The 18928-nt window shown below is 36.1% G+C and overlaps 1 protein-coding gene across 5 annotated transcripts in view; it reads right to left on the reverse strand.

Annotated features, from left to right (window-relative positions):
• PPP3CA (protein phosphatase 3 catalytic subunit alpha) overlaps nucleotides 1-18928 on the reverse strand; it is a 222408-nt gene that overhangs the window by 50660 nt on the left and 152820 nt on the right. For all 5 annotated transcript variants that reach the window (XM_087724153.1, XM_087724152.1, XM_087724155.1 and 2 more), the window contains exons 5-7: nucleotides 17976-18121; nucleotides 12607-12746; nucleotides 738-815 (exon numbers count right to left, since the gene is read on the reverse strand). In XM_087724153.1, the coding sequence (XP_087580279.1) occupies nucleotides 738-815; nucleotides 12607-12746; nucleotides 17976-18121 (364 nt within the window). The remainder of the gene's footprint in view (nucleotides 1-737; nucleotides 816-12606; nucleotides 12747-17975; nucleotides 18122-18928) is intronic.

The raw sequence follows: 18928 nt of genomic DNA on the forward strand, positions 1-18928 counted from the left end.
CAATTATATTTTCTACTGCGGTTTATCTACTGAACAAGGGAAGCCTCTAACATTACATCCTTATGCTTTTTTATGAGATTTTGAGTATAAGGCTATTTAAAACAGTTTGAACATCAGGATTTCATTTTGGTTCCTTGAAGTTAAGGAAGGCCACCTGGCTCCCCTTTAGAGTATGTTTTGCTCAAAAATACGTAAATATCCACACTGAGAATGTAATTTCAAGACTGATGGACTTGATGGATTACAAAATTTTGAAAAAGGTTAGGTAGTACTCTTCTTCCCCATTCATCAAAAAACAAAACAAAACAACAATGTCGGCATATTGTTTAGACCAGAGGTCCCCAACCTTTGCGACATGGCGGCACAGCAGGGGGGAAGAAAGAAACTGGGTCACACAAGTGGGGAGCTGTTACACATCCGCACGCAGCCCTTGTGTGACTCATGAGCTAGCACGCAGTGTGCAGTTCAACTTGCTTAAATGGTGGATCAGCACGTATATTGACTCCCCTCACGCAACCCAGTTCCGAATAGGTGACAGCCCAAGAGAGAACTGTGATCCAGGGGTTGGGGACTCCTGCTGTAGATCCCTAAGAAATAGCTCCAAAGGCAGAATCCTACCCTGACGCATCTATATTTATCCAATTGCTTGGAAGACAAAACAAAGCCCAATGGTACGGGAAAGAATATATATAAACCATTTTTTTTTTAAAAAAAAGTGACAGAGTGTTACTACTCACCCAGCATCTTGGGCTTCATGAGCTCGGAGTATAGATAATAAGTTATTGTGCTGTAGGAAGTCACATACAGCAGGGTAACTGTTTGAGATAGTAGAAGAAGAAAGATATTAGTTCATTTAAAATTTAAATATTAGATTAAAATACACACACACAGAAATCAGTCACTTTCTTCAAGACTATATAGATATAATCAAAAGTATTTGTGCACCTCCTTTTTTTTTTACAAAGAGTCTCAGTTTGCCATGAAACAAAACTGAAAGTGACATAAATCAATGCCTCCTACAATTCATTATTCCATAGTCCATAAAGCAGACACTTTGCTCTTGATGTCTTACTCTTGTAAAGTTCTATTAAACATTTTTTTTAGTTTATTTACCATTTATGTATAACTTTCACTCATTCATTCCTTTTTTTCCTACCAAATGCAACTACTTCAATTTTTAAATCCACATTTGTCATCAGGTCATGGCATTTATCTAACATTCACTGCAAATTATTTGGGCTCTCAGCCATCAGCGCAGCATCCCCTACATCAAAATGCTTGCACATTCATGTTTTCAGCCAACAAAGGTCTAACATTGCAACACATACACTTTAAATATTTATGCATAAATACATTATACTGTATTACAAAGTGGACACCCCATATATTATCTTACTCCCTTTTCATTGTTAAACTATTCATGAAACATTCTCACAAATGTTTTAGTTCCATCAGACGCCTGTTTCAGCAGCTAACTTCAACTCCACATTCGGGTAAAACATTCCATAATCAAGGTGATACGTTTTATAATATGCTCTAAATTAAACAACATAAATACACTTTCTTTCTCATGTTTCTAATTTCCTTTGTGAAATGATGACAATAAAAACCTTGTCTGCACAGGCCTTCCCTTGTACAAAGTCAGCCTGCAATTCCAAGGTTTTGTTCATTCTTATCCTTTCTCTTCACTCTTCAAACGCTTTCAACCCAAATTCTGCTAAGCACCTAACCAGATATGATTAATAAGCTTATCTCCCTGGGATAGTTACAGTACTCATTTTTGTTAACTTACCCTTTGTACAGGGGATCAATAATGTCATTTTTTCAATCACCAGACACAACTGAAGTCTTCACACACGTTTAAACAAATTACACAGACAGTCCATAAGCAAACCACACCACTGTTCCTATTACACTGTAAACACCTCATGCCCTTGCAATATTTTCATAGCATTCATGATTTGCTTTTCGTGGGGGGGGGGGCAGAGAAGAGAGACACTATTTACTTATTTATTGAATTTATGGGCAACGCAGTCTGTCATGACAAAAGTCAGGGGTAAAACTATTTAGAAAACCAAAACATCATCCAATTTAGCTCAGGGCCTTAAGAGCTCATTTAAATGGAGCCAGGGTAGGAGTAATATGAACCTCAGAATGATATTCCAATAAAATGTAGCTTGCAGCATTCCCTCACTTCAGAGTCATTCTAAATCATTTAAGCACTTTTTAATTCCATTTGTTCTGCTCCCTCTTCACCTACTTCCAAAACCCTTTTTATTCCCATCAAAATCTCTTTCTCTGCTTCTTCTTAATACTAACAAACTTATTACTTTACTACTTTTTTTTGCAACTAACCATTTCTCCCGAAACCCCATTATACACTATATTTTTATTATTCTACTTTTTTTCCAGCAAATATTCTCTCATAAACATTTTTCTGCATCCATTGTCTCTTTAATTTCATCAGTCCACCAAGTATCCTTTGATATACCGTGTTTCACCGAAAATTAGAAAGGGTCTTATTTTCTTTTGACCCCTGAAATAAGCCCTTAGCCTTATTTTTGGGGAGGTCTTATTATTTTTGAGGTGCAGGAGTCCCCTTAACCTTGGCCCGTAGCCCACAGCTCAGCTGATCCAGAGAGGGTCAGAAGTTCTACCTCTGTTTCTGGCACACTCTTGCCAGCCCTAGCGTCACTGCGCCTGCCGCTCTTTTTATGGCTGCCACTAAGAGAAGGGGCGCAGTAGCTAGGGTTTGTGGGAGCAGCCTCAACGAGGCCATTCCATGTGGATAGCAGGTGTACATGGGGCGCGTGGGGCATGTTGCCTCCCTTTTCTCCCAGGAAATAGCAGGGACTAGCTGCAAATGCATTTGAATATTTTAGGGGAGGGCTTATTTTAGTGCATGCTCAAAAGTCCGATCAGGCTTATTATCTGGGAGGTCTTATTTTGGGGAAAATAGGGTACTTTCAATTACTATAATTCCTCATTGTACACTGTTCGTACTATAGAAAATTAATATTTTTCTGATTTATCTTGTTTCTTTGATATATTCATATCACCCACCCCACCTCCAGTAATAATATACACTTTGCATTAATTCAGAATGTTGCACAAATACTTTTCAAACTCAGTCCTGGTTCTTCTAATATCTCTAGTCCCTGGAATGTAATATGTAATTGTCCCTAACTTATAGGATCTTAATTTAATTTATTTTCAACCTAGAAGACACTATATAATGCATATGTCACTCTCAGTGGTTTGTTCTGGATCCCGTTGTAACCGGAATGCTACAAAGGGGTCAGGTGTCCACCACGTGCATGCACGCATGTGTACCCACCGCCCGCGATGCTCCTGCTGCTCGGTGGAGCATTGCACAGGTGCTGCACACTCCGTGAGCGTGCTGAATGTCCCGATTGGCTCAAATATGACAGCGGGCAGGTGGGTGTACCCTCCAGAGCACCATACCGGAACAGTACCTGGTGCTCCCAGCAGGCACCGGTATGCCCCGGTCATATCCCACCACTGGTCACTCGGCACTTTCATTCAGAATTAAACCTATTCCTTACTTCCCTGCATGCATCCATCGACTCTACTTTAAGGCTACTTTCATTCATCTCTGTTACTCTTTCTTTTTTACATTTACAGTCATATTACATATCAATCTTCATTTTTTCATTTCATTTGTTAATTCATGTTTTTCATCACTCATTGGAATTATGTTCCAATTGTAATCTTTCACATGCCATGGTAATCACTAGATAGATTCACTGGTAAAACCTTCCGCCAATCATTGTAGCTTTAGTTAGTCAGGTTTTAACATAACAGTTTTAGTAAGCTAGACAAGATATAGACTATGGTTATTAACCTTAGTAACAGTTGTGCCACATGTAGCATCACTGTTAAAAATAAGGCAGTTATGGTTAGTCTAACTATGTTTTAGCCAGTGTCTCAAACTGAATGAAACCAAATTTTATCTCAAGAATGTTCACATTATTTATGTAAGCTAAGAACTCTTATATAGAACTATTTTGTGAGAAAATTTCACTGCTGGTGTGTACTTAGAATAACTTTATTGTCACTTAGAATGTACACTAATTGACATAGATTAAAATGAAATTTCATTGCATACAGCTCTCAAAGGGTCACCATCTCCAATATACACTACATAAGCATGACAAAATAAATAAATAAATATGCATATAGCCACATACATTATATGACACAGAGAAACTACACAGGCTAGTTCGGATGTATACCAGAGCTGGGTTGCCAATTTTTTTACTACTGGTTTGGGCACGCTTGCGCACGTGACTCTTTTGCGCATAAGCTTCTGTGCATACACGGGCGGATGAGCGGAGCCTCCTGCTGCTATTACACGTTCGGCCGATCTAGGCTGAACTAGCAGCAACGCACCTCTGATGTATACATGTACATGGCAAGAAAAATGGAGGAGACATATAAATTATACTCACACAGACCCATACACACTTCACCAAAAAGTGCAGATACAAACATCTAGTTACATGTAAGGCTGAAAAATCAAATGACAGAAGAAAAAAAATTGCCTGCCCTGAGTCCTGAATACGTCATGCTTACCATAGGAAAGTAACATTCCTATAATGAGCCCCAGTTCAAATCCTGTGTACAATTGTGAAGTAACGTAGATTGAAATTGCCCCCCCCCATTGTGATACAAGTTGTATTAATTAGAAGGGAGGGCTTATTAGGGACATTCACATAGTGTTTACTTCCAATTTTGGAAGAACATTAATAGGGCTTTCATAAATTCATTAATTTAAGAACTTTGGTTTTTTTTCATCAACCCACTTCCAAAAAAAGAGAGAAAGAAATGGATAAAATCTCAACATGATCACTTTTTACTTTTCTCTCAATGTGCAAAAAGATGGCTAGGAATGGACAGATAAGGATTTAAGGATAAGAATAAGTATAAGTATAATCTTTATTGTCATTGTACTTAAATACAACGAAATTGGTGCCGAAGAAGGGTCTGCAATCTATCCACAGCATGCAATACTTTCTCACTACAGCGAGATAAATGCTTTTCATGAATCTACTCTTAACACAAGCATTATGCTGAAGTAACTATGGTAACTGTCTCTAGTTATATAACCAAGAAAGCTACAGGTGACATGAAACAGAGAGGAAGAATTTCTTTCTTTCTACTGAAAATGCTTGACATTCACTTTTGTAGCTCTGGGGGCTTATAAGGATAAAATAATAACAATGCTAAATGTGTAACACATAGAAATGCAAACAGTAATCTGAAAATGCTAGGGAAACAAACTGTGTCTTAGAGACAATCCTGGTTGTAATAAGAAAATGATCAAGAAAAGTCCCAGTGTAGAAAAAGCAGAATTTGCTCATGATGTTAATCATATCCATGAAGGAATTGCAAAAGTTGCTTTGGTAAAGACCAGAGGAAGCATAGTACTATACAAGAATAAGAGAGTTGGAAGGAACCTTGGAGATCTTCTAGTCCAACCCAGCTGAAGCAAGAAAACCCTATATCATTTCAGACAAATGGCTATCCAAATCTTTTTAAAAGTTGCTTTATTTTTGGATATACTGTACATCTACAGTATAATTGAAAAATACAGATAATTGAAAAATACTTCATTAATATACTTCCACTATAAAGAAACAGTCTTTTGAAGTAAACTTAACATATTCAGATATTCAACATTATAAATCATGAGATATAAAGAAAAATGTTCATTCTGGAATCAGTATATGTTTCCTACTTATTATATTTTTTTTAAGATAAGGCTCTGACATAATTAAAGCACTGTGACATATCAGGCAACACTGCCCAGAATTAAGTCTGTTCATCTGAACTGGTCATGAAGGGCTTTTCTTTCCACAAAAGATATGCTTTTTTTCTGGACTTCTGGAGGAACAAGTGGAACTGATGATAGCAGCAAAGAGGCAGCGATTACACTTGCCCTTGAAAACTCTCTGGACAAGGAGAGGTCTTGAGATCACCCAAAGTGCTCCTGACAGCTGCTCCCCATGAGGAGAATGCAAGACAGTAATCTCTGTGAGTTTAGAGCTCTAGGAAATGATGGAATCACCATATTCTTCAAACTGCAGTCAGTGCCTTTGAAAAAATATTAAGTTCACACACTTCTTTTTCTAATCACTTATGAAAATTGCTTGTTAACTGCTTTTCAGATATTATACAAATTTGTATCAGCAAATTTGACAGCCTAGGCAAGTTTCTCCTAACCCTTAGAAAAGTGTTAACTGCAAGTTTAAGGGGTTAAAAATATTATTTTAATATAAAACAGCAAAAGGATGATTTAAAAGTTTGATTTTAGTAAGTTGCAAATGGGTTTACAGGTCCAGATAGATTTGAAAGAAGATTGTGGAATTAATTATAAAGAATCCTTCCTGTGGGAAATGCAGTTGTTTAATTTTTTTTTTTAAGAAATAATGTGAGATTTTAAAAATTGGCATAACTTGCATATTACAATCAATAAGCTGGGTCCACATTTTACTAACCTTGGAAGGATAGAAGACCTTGATCCCTGTCAGAATTGAACTCCAGGCTGTGGGCAGTTTACCTACAATACTACACTTTACCCACTGCAGCATCAGGGCTCTTATTACCAAATCCTCTCATATTTCATGCAGAATTAGCCATCATATATACTGTATACAAAAGCACATGTGCTACATATTATATGTTCTTTGAACATATAATATTCTTTCCTAGACCAAATTCAGGGAAATAGAAAGTGTAGCCTTAATGTGGTTAAGGAACTTATTTTAATCCTGAACCAATCTTCCAACTTTTAATATAAATAAAAAGTTAAATAGGAACATGAATTTTTATTTGAATGTGCATGGCTTTATTATTTTTTATTTTTAAGAAAAACAAAAGCATCATTGAAGATGAATGAAGTGCAAGATAGTTTAATGAACTAGAACTGTGTTTGCCATCGGCACACTGATGATTGACAGGAGCTAGGCTTGAACTGCAGGAACTCCTGTCAAAAATCTTAGAAATATAGTTCTAAGGCAGTACACCATTGGCCCAGCTTGTTGTGGAATCACAGAGTCTGAAACAGGCATTTGGGACATTGGATCTAGCCTCTGCTTAAAGTAGGAATCCAAATTAAAGCATCTTCAATCTTTGGCTATCTTCCTCCTGCTTGGAGAAAACCAGTGAGAGGATTATCATTACTTCTCTTGGTTCACACTCTTGGTTCCACTGTAAAAACTGCTTCTACTGACAGGTTGCTTTGAATGTTCAGAAGAGTTCAGAAGTAATCCTCTCCTTGTTCTTTAGAGGAACTCAGCATGTACCCACAGTTTTGAAGCCTTTTCTATCGAACTCCGTTAAAATCAGATGTCAGTTAGAACAAGCTTGAGAGAATTCACACCTCACCCAAGGAAGTTATTTCAGGTAATGAAATGCGTGCCTATTGCTCTTCCATGTTTTGAAGGAAGGCTTATAACAACTGAAATAACAAAATATTCTGCACATAGATATTGGGTGAAAGCTAACTTTCAGCCCCAAATCCTTGCACACATTATTCTCCCAGATAAATCGTATTCTTCTTGGAAACTCCAGATTAAAAAAAAGATAAGTGTAAATTGGAGTTCTCCAATGAGATGCCTTTAAACAAAGAATTACTGCCATAGTATTACAAACAGAATACACAAAGATGTCACTTAGAACTTAATTGCAGATTTAATTTCAAGTCAGCATTATGCCTGATCCAATTTGCAAATAAAAAAAATTCAGAGGATCTCCACACACCCTCCACATACAACTCCAGTCTTTCTTGCTTTCAGCCAGCAAGCCACTATTATCAGCACGTCCATCTTTGCAGCAATTTTATTTCCAATTTCTATTTCTCCTAGACCGGTGCTTTTTACAATATAGTATGTATGCATGTTTTATACCATCATGCAAAGGATAACATATGCCACTTTGGTACACTCCATCCTCAATTTTGAACTATGGAGTTCCCCAAAATGTTATTTTATTACTTTCTGATCATGAGACAAATTCTTTGTGGATTGGTATATGGTTTTAAAGAACTACCTATACTTTTGTTATGTTCTACATAGTTGAAAGCTTTTGTATAATCAATGAAGCAAAATCAGATATTATTCTGGGACTTGCCTCTTGCACTAATCATCAGATGCTATCAATGTGATCTTAGGCATACTGCTTGTTTTGAATGCATATTATGTATCAATCAATTATTTTTCTCTATACTGTTGAAATATGGATTGGAAATTCTTCGGCATAATCTTACTAGCATGTGGGATAAATATATTCAGCAATTTGAACATTATTCAGCATCCTTTTTTGGGAGGGAGGACATTGGACTATAAATTGATCTTTTACAGTCCCTTGGCAGTGCTTTTCTTTTTTCTATCCCTGCTTGAAAATTGCACAGAGCATTTTAACACCAATGCCTGTACTGTCGTTTCGGCTCATTTAGCTCTTGTTCAATGGTCAAAAATTTATGTATATCATCAATTTTGGATTTTTTTTAGCACAACAGCAATAGCACTTAGACTTATATACTGCTTCACAGTGCTTTACAGTCCTCTCTAAGCAGTTTACAGTGTCCACATATTGCCCCCAACAATCTGGATTCTCATTTTACTGACCTGGGAAGGATGGAAGGCTGAGTCAACCTTGAGCTGGCCAGACTCGAACTGCCAAACTCCAGCAGTCAGCAAAAGTAGTCTGCAATACTGCATTCTAACCACTGCGCCAACAGTTTCCATATTGTTGTTTTTGTTGTTCTTATACTTGCTTTTATTAAATTAGAAACTGCTTGACTCCAAATTCAGCCTGAATATGACACACATATTTTCTGTTTCAGTAGATCTTTTGTCTTCTTTGCGTTTTCCTGTACCTATTTCTGCACAAATGGTTTCGGTATATTTTTTTTAAAAAAACCTCTTTCCCTGCCCATTATACTGTCATCATCAGTTATTTTCATTATTTGGAAATAACAACTTGCGTTTTCTACCTCATTTCTAGAACCTTCTGGCAAACCTTCCTCTGTTTTATTTTTTTCTGCCTTTCTTCAGCTGCTTCCAGTGTTTCAGTAAATAGATAATTTGCCTTCTTTTTCTGTTTAGAATATTTTTGTTTGCTTTGTCTTTAATGATGTCATAAATTTCAGGATATAGTTTCCTCAGGAAGTCTATGTAACAAGTATAATACATTAAAGCAATTATTTATTTTCTCAGCATAGCCATATAGATTGCTGCTAATCTTATTTTGCTTATCTATTTTAAGTTGTATATTTTCAAGGAGATAATGCAGACTAGTTTTGTTTCTTCTCACTGAATAGACCTACTCCAGATTATATAATCACCGTGATTTGGGGGAAATAAAACTGGTATGCCCATGTGTGGATATATCTTTTTGTCAGGTGTTTGACAAAGAATCAGGACCATGCATTAAGTTCCAGTTGAATGAGCTGTGGTGGTGCAGTAGTTAGAGTGCAGTACTGCAGGCTACTTCTGCTAACTACCAGCTGCCTGTAATTCAGCAGCACAAATCTCACCAGGCTCAAGGTTGACTCAGCCTTCCATTCTTCCGAGGTTAGTAAAATGATGACACAGATTATTGGGGGCAATATACTGAGTCTGTAAACCGCTTAGAGAGGACTGCAAAGCACTATAAAGTGGTATATAAGTCTAAGTGCTATTGCTATTATTCCTCATGCCTATGCATGAGGATCTAGTCAATTAATAGTCAGCACTAAATTGGTGCTAGATAAGAGTTAATGGGATTCAAGTGGGGTTGGACCTGGACTGCTTCTGAGAATGTAAGGACTAGGCTGATTTTTCTTTCGCTTATGTGATGTTCTTTATATAACAACTCTTATCAATTTGTTCCTTATTTCATATTAACTTTCATTTTATCATTGTATTTATCTGGAATATGTTGGTTCTGAAGCCATCTCTCCATCTTGCAGGAGATTACACAAGTGAAGGTGTGATATTGGTTGACCCCATGTAATTTCTTTCTCCACTTACGTTCTACCTAAAAGTAAAGGTTCCTCGCACTTGCATGCTAGTTGTTTCCAGCTCTAGGAGGTAGTGCTCATCTCCGTTTCTAAGCCGAAGAGCCAGCGCTGTCCGAAGACATCTCCATGGTCATGTGACTGACATGATTAAACCGCAAAGGGGCACGGAATACTGTTATCTTCCTGCCAAAGTGGTCCCTATTTTTCTACTTGCATTTTTAGGTGCTTTCAAACTGCTAGGTTGGCAGAGTAATGGGAGTTCATTTCGTTATGCGGCGTTAGGGATTTGAACTGCCCACCTTCTGATCAACAAGCTCAGAGTCTTAACCACAGAGCCACCATGTCCCAATGTTCTGCCTACTTATGTGTTTTTATCCATTATTGCTTCAATTCCTCATGAATTAGGTAATAACTCCATTGCACAGGAGGTAGTAACGATGGGAAAGGAATCCAGTCATTGGGATTATCTTGGGGAGCCTTCCTAGACTAACCTAAAAGCAGGTTGCCAAAATAATAAACTCGTGTATACTGGATGTAGAATGACAAACTAGTTCCACTCCTTAACCTAAAAATCTTCTCTTAACAACTCAGCCTCTATGTGGAAACCAGCAACCTTCCTGAACCGTACAACAATACCTAAATTTAGAAAGTTTCTCACTCTTCTGCTGTGATGCTCTACTTCTTTTCTTGAAAGAAAAATTCCGGAGTCTCTTATAATAACCAATTATTTCTTTATGACTTGAATAGAGTGGAATCCTGAAGCCATGTTTCATTATTCTGCCTCTTCTCCATAGAAATTAAGAACAGATACACTGTACCCCTTTTAATGGACTTTCCACGGTGTATGCACCATTTTTTAATACTTAACTATTGCTAGCTGATCTGTATTAAACTTAAAATCTCTGGCAGCGGACAAATTCTGCATTGTTACCTTTAAAGCCGAAATCTAAATTCTGTTCTTTTAGAAAAAAAATCTTGCCCCTGGATAAAAAATTCTAACCCCTTCCTATTTTTCACTATTTTTTGAGTTGACTTTTAAAAATCACAAAGAAAACATGTTTTCCTTTTGTTTTTCTTTCTCTATTTTAGTATATGACAGTAAAAAGTGCCATTTTCATTTTAATGTTATAAGTTACTTGAAGTTAGTTTGTTGTAGAATTTCCTCATTTCTGATTTCAATGTTCGAGTGAGATTTTTTAGCCTTCATATCCATAGAGCATTGGTGGAACGACCATGGTGTTGAAGGTGTTTCCTCTCGTCTTGAGGTTTCCAAATTTTCATACACCAAGGCCAAATTTTTCCATTGTTTAGAATGCTAATTTAGTTGTCAACTTTGGCAAACCCTATATTCTAATATTAGTGAGTCATCATTTTCGGAGATCTGATTACAAGCTGTTGCAATCCTTATTAGGCCTATTTAATCTATTGTTGCAGCACAGATTTGATCCCTGTGGACTATTCAGATTCAAATGAGAACATTCTATCATATCTGTCTCTTTCTCTCTCTCTCTCTCCCTTTCTCGATGTACATTCCATATTTTTTATGACTTTCTTCTTTCAGCATAAGATCTGATGGTTCTCTGATGTGAATTGACCCACTCCATTTTATTTGACCTTGCTGATAAACCAGAATGTCAACGTTGAAAGACAATAACAATTTTATTTCAGTTCATGGTTGCCTTATCAACAGCTGCATGCTCTTTCAGCTTTAATCCCATCACAGCATGAGCAGAGGTGGTAATTGTATTTGTCTTCTGTCTTTCTCAATAGTTTACATTCTGAGATAAAAGACAAATTCCAGTATCATATGGACATTCCCTTGTTTCTTAATGTCCATTTGCCTTTCTTTCTATATTCGCTCCAGTGGGATTATGTTTAGTCTAGGATCTATGGTTTATGACTGGCCTATTATACAGGATCTTTTGGGCATGTAACCTTCCCAGCAGGCTTCTGACATGCATAGTCAATGGAGGAAGCCTGATTTGCTTAAAAACTGCATGGTTCACTTAATAACTGGGACAAAAAGATTGTAAAATAGAATGCAACTCACTTAGCAACTGTCTTGCTTAGCAATGGAAATTTTGGGTTCAGTTGTGATTGAGACCAAGTCAAAGGACTACCTGTAATTGGGATCTACCCTACAACTCTATTGGTTTTCAGCAGTATTAGAGTAAAACTGAGGAAGTCTAAATTCAAACTAACCCAGAATGAAAGTTATATCATAGAGAAATATCAGTCTGTCTCCTTTTCTTTGTTCATTTGTTCCTCTTATTGTATTTTTAGCATCTTTCGTTTTCCCCCTTTTGCTTTGTGCTTTTGCAAGATTCACATTAAATTCTGCTATAATACAATTTGTTGTTTCATAATTCTTTTTGTGGAAATTTTCAAATATGAGTCAATATTTTAAGATGAAATAAAATCTCATTTGACATGCATCTTCTTCACAGCCCCCTCAAAGTGAATTTTTAGCCAGAAATTATACTTTTTTTATGGAGAAGCCAAGATATATGTACATGCTCAAGGAATAACAATGGCTTACAAAACAGCAACTCATATATTTAAAAAGTAAGTATTCTCACCTGTAGAAGTATGAACACCCTCTGACTGTGTTGTGAGTGAAATGTTCCTGAGTCTTCTCATTTCCAAAGTCCTCTAGTGGATCTGACCAGAGGATGTCACACATAGGTCCATATGCAGGTGGTTCCTTGAATCGATCTAACTGAGAGAAAGAGAACATAAAGAGAAAGGCTAAGGGAATGTCTGGATCAGAAGAACCAAAGCAACTTTTGACTAGAATTATCTTATCATTTGTGCTGACATCTTGTATTTATACCTTTCTATCTTAACTACAACTGAGTCTTAAAGCCACAAGAAAGTGGTTGTAATAATATAGCTACACAATGTTGTAGTGCTGAAAATTTTAAGACATTATATATAGAGATGCTGAAAATTTTAAGACATTATATAGAGAGAGTACCTCACTAAGATGTCATAGTTAATGAAGTTGACACAAATCTTTGGGGGCTTATATACTACAGTGTTTATATACTACAGATATGGACCTCACAACATTACAATATTCTCTATATAAAATTTTTTGAAGGAAAGCAACAAATTACAAAAAGAAATGTTGACGATGTTCACACTGGATTGAGAGAGAGAATGCTTTCTTGACAAAAGGATAGGGACCCTTACTACAAAAACATAATGACAACTGTCATGGTCATACCATAATTTTTTAAAAAACAAAGAAACATATTAATTATAGTACTCCGTGCAACTGTCGACATATCAGCCTGTCAGTAAGTAGACAGCAGCACCTACACACAACACCATAGTCACTTAGTTGTATGCTGCTTCATCCTGTTACAAATAACATATTTGGAAAAACCCTCGGGGAACAACTTATAACATACAATGTAAATTGGTCCATGAATTAAAATCCTTTGAATTTCTATTTCCAGGATACTGTATTGAACAGCTGAACATAACTAGAATTTTCCAAAACTCAAATGGATTCATGCATTTTAACGACTACTTTTACTTCAGTTTTTATGCTGCCCTGTTAAGGGTCTGAGCAGTTATACCAACCAGTAGAATTGAAACCAATAATCCATAAAACAGTAATTATTGTAACATACCAGTAATCTAATTCATCCTCATTTGCAGCAGATAATTCATCATCCAACTGCAAATGCTCTCCTAAAGACCCATCTCTTTCCAGCTCTTCCAAATACTAATAGGGAAGGACAGAATAAACATCTGGACCAAGTTGCTCCATTCCAAGGAGCCCAACAGTGAGATTTCTCTCTGATAGTGGGACTCTCATTAAGCCTTTCCTTCCAAATCTCACTAGACAAGGCAGATGCAATTCAGAAAAGGTAGTTTGAGAATATAGGTCTGTACTACCTCAGATTTTCACCTGGATGATCCACCCCAACAACTACATACAGCTTTTTAACAGCAGGATGAAAAGGGCTAACATTATGCCCGAACATACAACTTCTCTCCCCATGACTGCCACTGGCCATTCAGACAGAAGTGATTCTCAATCCCTGCAGATGGCTGAGAAGACTTCATGGTGGATGGGACTGAAGTCTGATGAGATGTCCAGCAACACCAGGAGGACTAATTTCCCTATCCTGCTCCTAACAAAGATCATCTAAGAAAGTAACCTATGTACTTTCTGCCCCATCCAGGCCATATTTAAGGCTAACTTCTGACTGATACTTAAATCATTTTGACATAAAATGAAACAATTTTTATAAACAACTGACATCAATAAAATATTTCTAAACCAGAAACAGTTTTGTTCAGCCTGAAAAATAAACACTTAATATTAAAAAATAATAAATCAAAGAAGGCAGCCTTAATACCATTTAAATTTTGTTATGAGTTAAACAATGGGAACAACAACAACAATAACAAAGTAAAGTGCTGCAATTTATTTTAGACAATTGATGTGATTTTTAAAGGCCAATTAAGCCATAATAGCCAAAACGGTACTTCCCATTCTGAATGAATCCTCATCTAGAGGACAGGATGAAATTGTGAACTGTTTCACATAGTGTCAAAGGCTGTTTGGATGACAATATAGAACACATATAGAAAATCAACATTAAGCAGACCTCTCCACTTTGCAGCCATATTGATTGAGAAATTTGTATACTGCATTGCAAATTCATCTTGGAGAATGTGGCATTTCTATTTCATAACTGATTTCCACATAGCCTTTCTATTCTTTCATTGATCAGGGGAATGTATAGAGGAAATCAATTCCATCAACGGAATAACTCCCTAGGTACATATTAATAATAAAGCTCTTTAATTCTATTTAAACCAGAACAACATTTAAACACTGATGACTTGCTATAAATAAAATCAGATCTGCTTGGTTTAAACAAACTAATGAAGAAATATTTTGCATAAAGAGGGCATCCCCTTGCTGAATGAAATTATTCTCAGTTTCCTCTCCAATTTAAACCCTTTGAGACTGCGGAGGTTGAGGGCAGCTTTTATCTTTTATGCGCTTTACTTTTGGATCTGGGCTGACAGAGGAGATAAAAGTTGATACATCCAAAGCAAATAATTGGGAAACTTTAAAAAAATGTTTTATTGGATTTTTATTTTTAAATACACATCAATATCAATACATGAACAGTGTGGCCTCTGTGTATAATTCATTTTTATACAAATAGCAATAATAATATTAATACTACTACTAATAATAATCATAATAGTTGTTACATTAATCAAACTTATATAATCCTATTGATAGTATTGATATACATAGCAATAGCAATAGCAATAGCAGTTAGACTTATATACCGCTTCATAGGGCTTTCAGCCCTCTCTAAGCGGTTTACAGAGTCAGCATATCGCCCCCACAGTCTGGGTCCTCATTTCACCCACCTCGGAAGGATGGAAGGCTGAGTCAACCTTGAGCCGGTGAGATTAGAACCGCTGAACTGCAGATAACAGTCAGCTGAAGTGGCCTGCAGTACTGCACCCTAACCACTGCGCCACCTCAGCTCATGTTTGTTTTAAAGTAGTTATTCAATATTTCAATGTTCCATTTTAATGCCATTGATATTATTAAGTGTACATAGGAATACCATCTTTCAACCTGTAATCTTTTCATTTAATTAATACTTATATTCTATTATATAAAAATTATATCTGCTAATATTTCCCCTATTTTTTATTTCTATCTATTCTAGCTTTTAAACAGGCCACCATTACTAATGTTAATACACATGTTTATATTAAGACATAGTCTTTCATTATTCGGTTGTTCAAAGTCATAATATGCCATTCAAGTACCAATCATCCTATTATTTAAACATACCTAATAATACCATCTTTCAACTTCCAATCTTTCCATCTAACTATTGCTTTATATAAAAGTGTATATTCTTATTTCTATCTTTATTCTAGTTTTTAATCGGGCCATCATTATATTAGAAAAAAAGGACAAAAATCCTTTTTATCCATCATCTCTTGCCCATTAATACTTCTTATTAATTTCTTAGCTTGCCTCCCATACTTCTTGTTTCGATCTTTGTCTCTATCAGCATCTGTATCTTCACCATTCAGACTGAGTATCTCTCCCATCTCTATCCTCCTAAGCTGCCAGGTCTCCAGATTGTCCACCCAAATCTCTATCTCCCTTTCATAAGTATTTTCCAGGTTATCCAATTCCATTTTTAAATCTCTTAAAGTACTTTTCCCTTGGTTTATTTCATCAGTCATTATTATCTTTATCATCTTCTCCTTCTCATCTTCTTGCTTTGTTTGCTGGTTTGTCTGTTCTCTCTTTTCCTCCATTCTTTCTGCCATCTCCTCTCTTTCCTGGACTCTTTGATTTTCATTCATTATCAGTTGTAGGATATTTGCTATTTTTCCATTTATGCCTTGCAATAGTTTCTTTATCTCTCTGTGATACTTTGTCATAGTATCCCAATGCTTTGAAACATCAATGCCATTTCTTTTGAAATCTCACTCATTTCCCCCTGATGGAGGAAATCTTGTCATATTTTAGTAAGTCTTACTCAATCATTCAAAAACAATATATTCAAATCCAATGTTGCTCCTCAGAAAGTTCAACAATCATAGTTCTTTACATCTCAGGATTATTAATCAATTCCATTTAAGTAGTTCAGGCAGCTTCCATAAATCAAAAGTCACTTTATTTTACTTAAGAATCTTCCTTATTCTCATAATAGATTCTCCAGTAATCATAAAGTAGATAGTTATAGAATAGTAAGAATCACCACAGTCGTCCAGATGAATGTTATTTATTTCTCTTATTAGGAATTTTGCCAGGCTTGTAGGTGTATGGTATATTTTCCATTCACCAGTAGATGGTGCCCACATCTTAGGTTTCACCATTGTTTCAAGTCTAATAAATTGATTAATCCAATTTTAGTTGAATTTATGGAAGCAAAGTCGGCTATTGATAGTTCCAGCATTTTATAATGCCTTTCCAAAATAACTCCTTCCTGGTTTAAAAATCCATTTTTAATGTTTTAAAGGGTCTTTAATTTTTCTCCCTAATGTTTTAAAGGGTCTTTAATTTTTCTCACTTTCTTTTGGGTCTAGAGTTTTTCTCTCTAATGTTGCTCGCTGCTTTAAGAAATAGTTCTAAGAGTCTCTGTTCCTGGATTTTTTTCTTTTTTTATTTAGGGTCTAAATAAAAAAAGAATCTTCTCACCCAGATCCAGTCACTGTTCTTCTACACTGCTTCTGCACATCTTTGTTGCCATGGCTGTCCCAGCTTCATGGCAGCCATAATGGCTCCCTCTTCTCGTCATGGATGAGAGGGAAGACGTGCTGCTCTCCACAACCTAGTGGGCACACCTCTTTTCTTCATCACCCCTACAGGATGGCTTTAGCTCCTTTCAGAGCCCTCCAACGGGGAGAACTGGCCATGGGAGCACAGAGACCTACTCCTAGCATACAATGTCACCGCGACATCAGCTGGAAGTCCTAATTGTGATACATCTTCAATTACATATTTTATGCCCAGCTTTTAGACTACTGATGTGATGGAACAGCATGACTTTAATCCTCAAATTAGTTTTCAAAAGAGTAAGTAATTGCTAAAAGACAAAAAGGCCATTGTCTGTAACTCCTAAAATGATTTGTAATAAATCTTGAAACTGGTTAAAATATAGTATAAAGTATACTGTGTTGATTCCTTGCCACAATCTACCATTCAGGCTGTGATAATATAGTTACTTAGGAGAAAAAACTGAACTTTTAATGCAGAATCTAAAATTACATGGCATCCCTTTTAGTAATCTATGTCAACTGGATATGCAAAATTAGATCATAATATAATAGGTCATTGGGAACCTCTTTAGCAATAAACATTTTTACCCTCATCCAGAACAGGCATCCCAGATGTATACAAGGAGTATTTTGGATACTTGCTCTCCAAACTTACTTTTCTGATGTCATCTAAAGTATTGATCTCAGGAGACAGGCCACCATGCACACATAGAAACTGTTGGTTCATCAGAGCAGCCAAGGGAAGGCAGTCGAAGGCATCCATGCAGGCATCATACACACGTTCTGAATACTTTATTTTACCTTTTGTAATGATAAAAGCAATAAAAAATGAAAATAAAGAAATGGAAATATAAAGTTGGCCAAGAATGCTGGTTGTTGCTATCTACACCTATGTTGTGATATTAGTATTAGCAAAGAGTCAGTCTTATGAAAATGTCTGTCTACATAAATAAAACAATTGAAAGCTTTTGTGTACAGGTAGGCCTCAAGTTACAACCAAAAGTGAGCCCAAAATTTCTGTTAGTAAGTGAAACAGTAGTTAAGGGAGTTTTTCCCTGTTTTATGACCTTTCTTGCCAGCGTTGTTAAGTTAGTAACATCTCTGTCAAGCGAATTTTGTCTTTGCTCGTCAGACGGTTGCAAAAGGTGACCACATGATCACCGTAATTTTCAAAAATAGCAGTCAGTTGCCAAGCATCTGAATTTTGATCACATGCCTATGGGCATACTGCAACGATGCAAGTGTGAAAAATGGTCATAAGTCACTTTTTTCAGGTGTAACTTTGAACAGTCACTAAATGAAGTATTGTAATTTGAGGACTATCTGTATAAGCAAACATTTCATCTCAATGAAATTTGAAATATGAATTTAATGTCTTTCTTGATGTCCTTCGGGTATCATATGAAATATGTTTTGTTCATGTGAAACATTTGTAGTTCATTTTGACTTGGATTGAACATGATTTGTAGCTCAGTTATAGATTTTATGCATTTTATATTTAGGTAAGGTGTATTTTCTGCTTGCCAGTTAACTTTCACAAATTTCCAGCTTTTTAATAAATTTGTTGAGTTACTTTGAGTGTCATTCTGCAAAAGCACAATAAATTGA

This window comes from Thamnophis sirtalis, unplaced genomic scaffold (assembly GCF_051295495.1).
Source record: "Thamnophis sirtalis isolate CommonGarterSnake01/CBP01778 unplaced genomic scaffold, rThaSir2_p1.2 scaffold_10, whole genome shotgun sequence".
In the NCBI taxonomy this organism is placed as follows: Eukaryota; Metazoa; Chordata; class Lepidosauria; order Squamata; family Natricidae; genus Thamnophis; species Thamnophis sirtalis.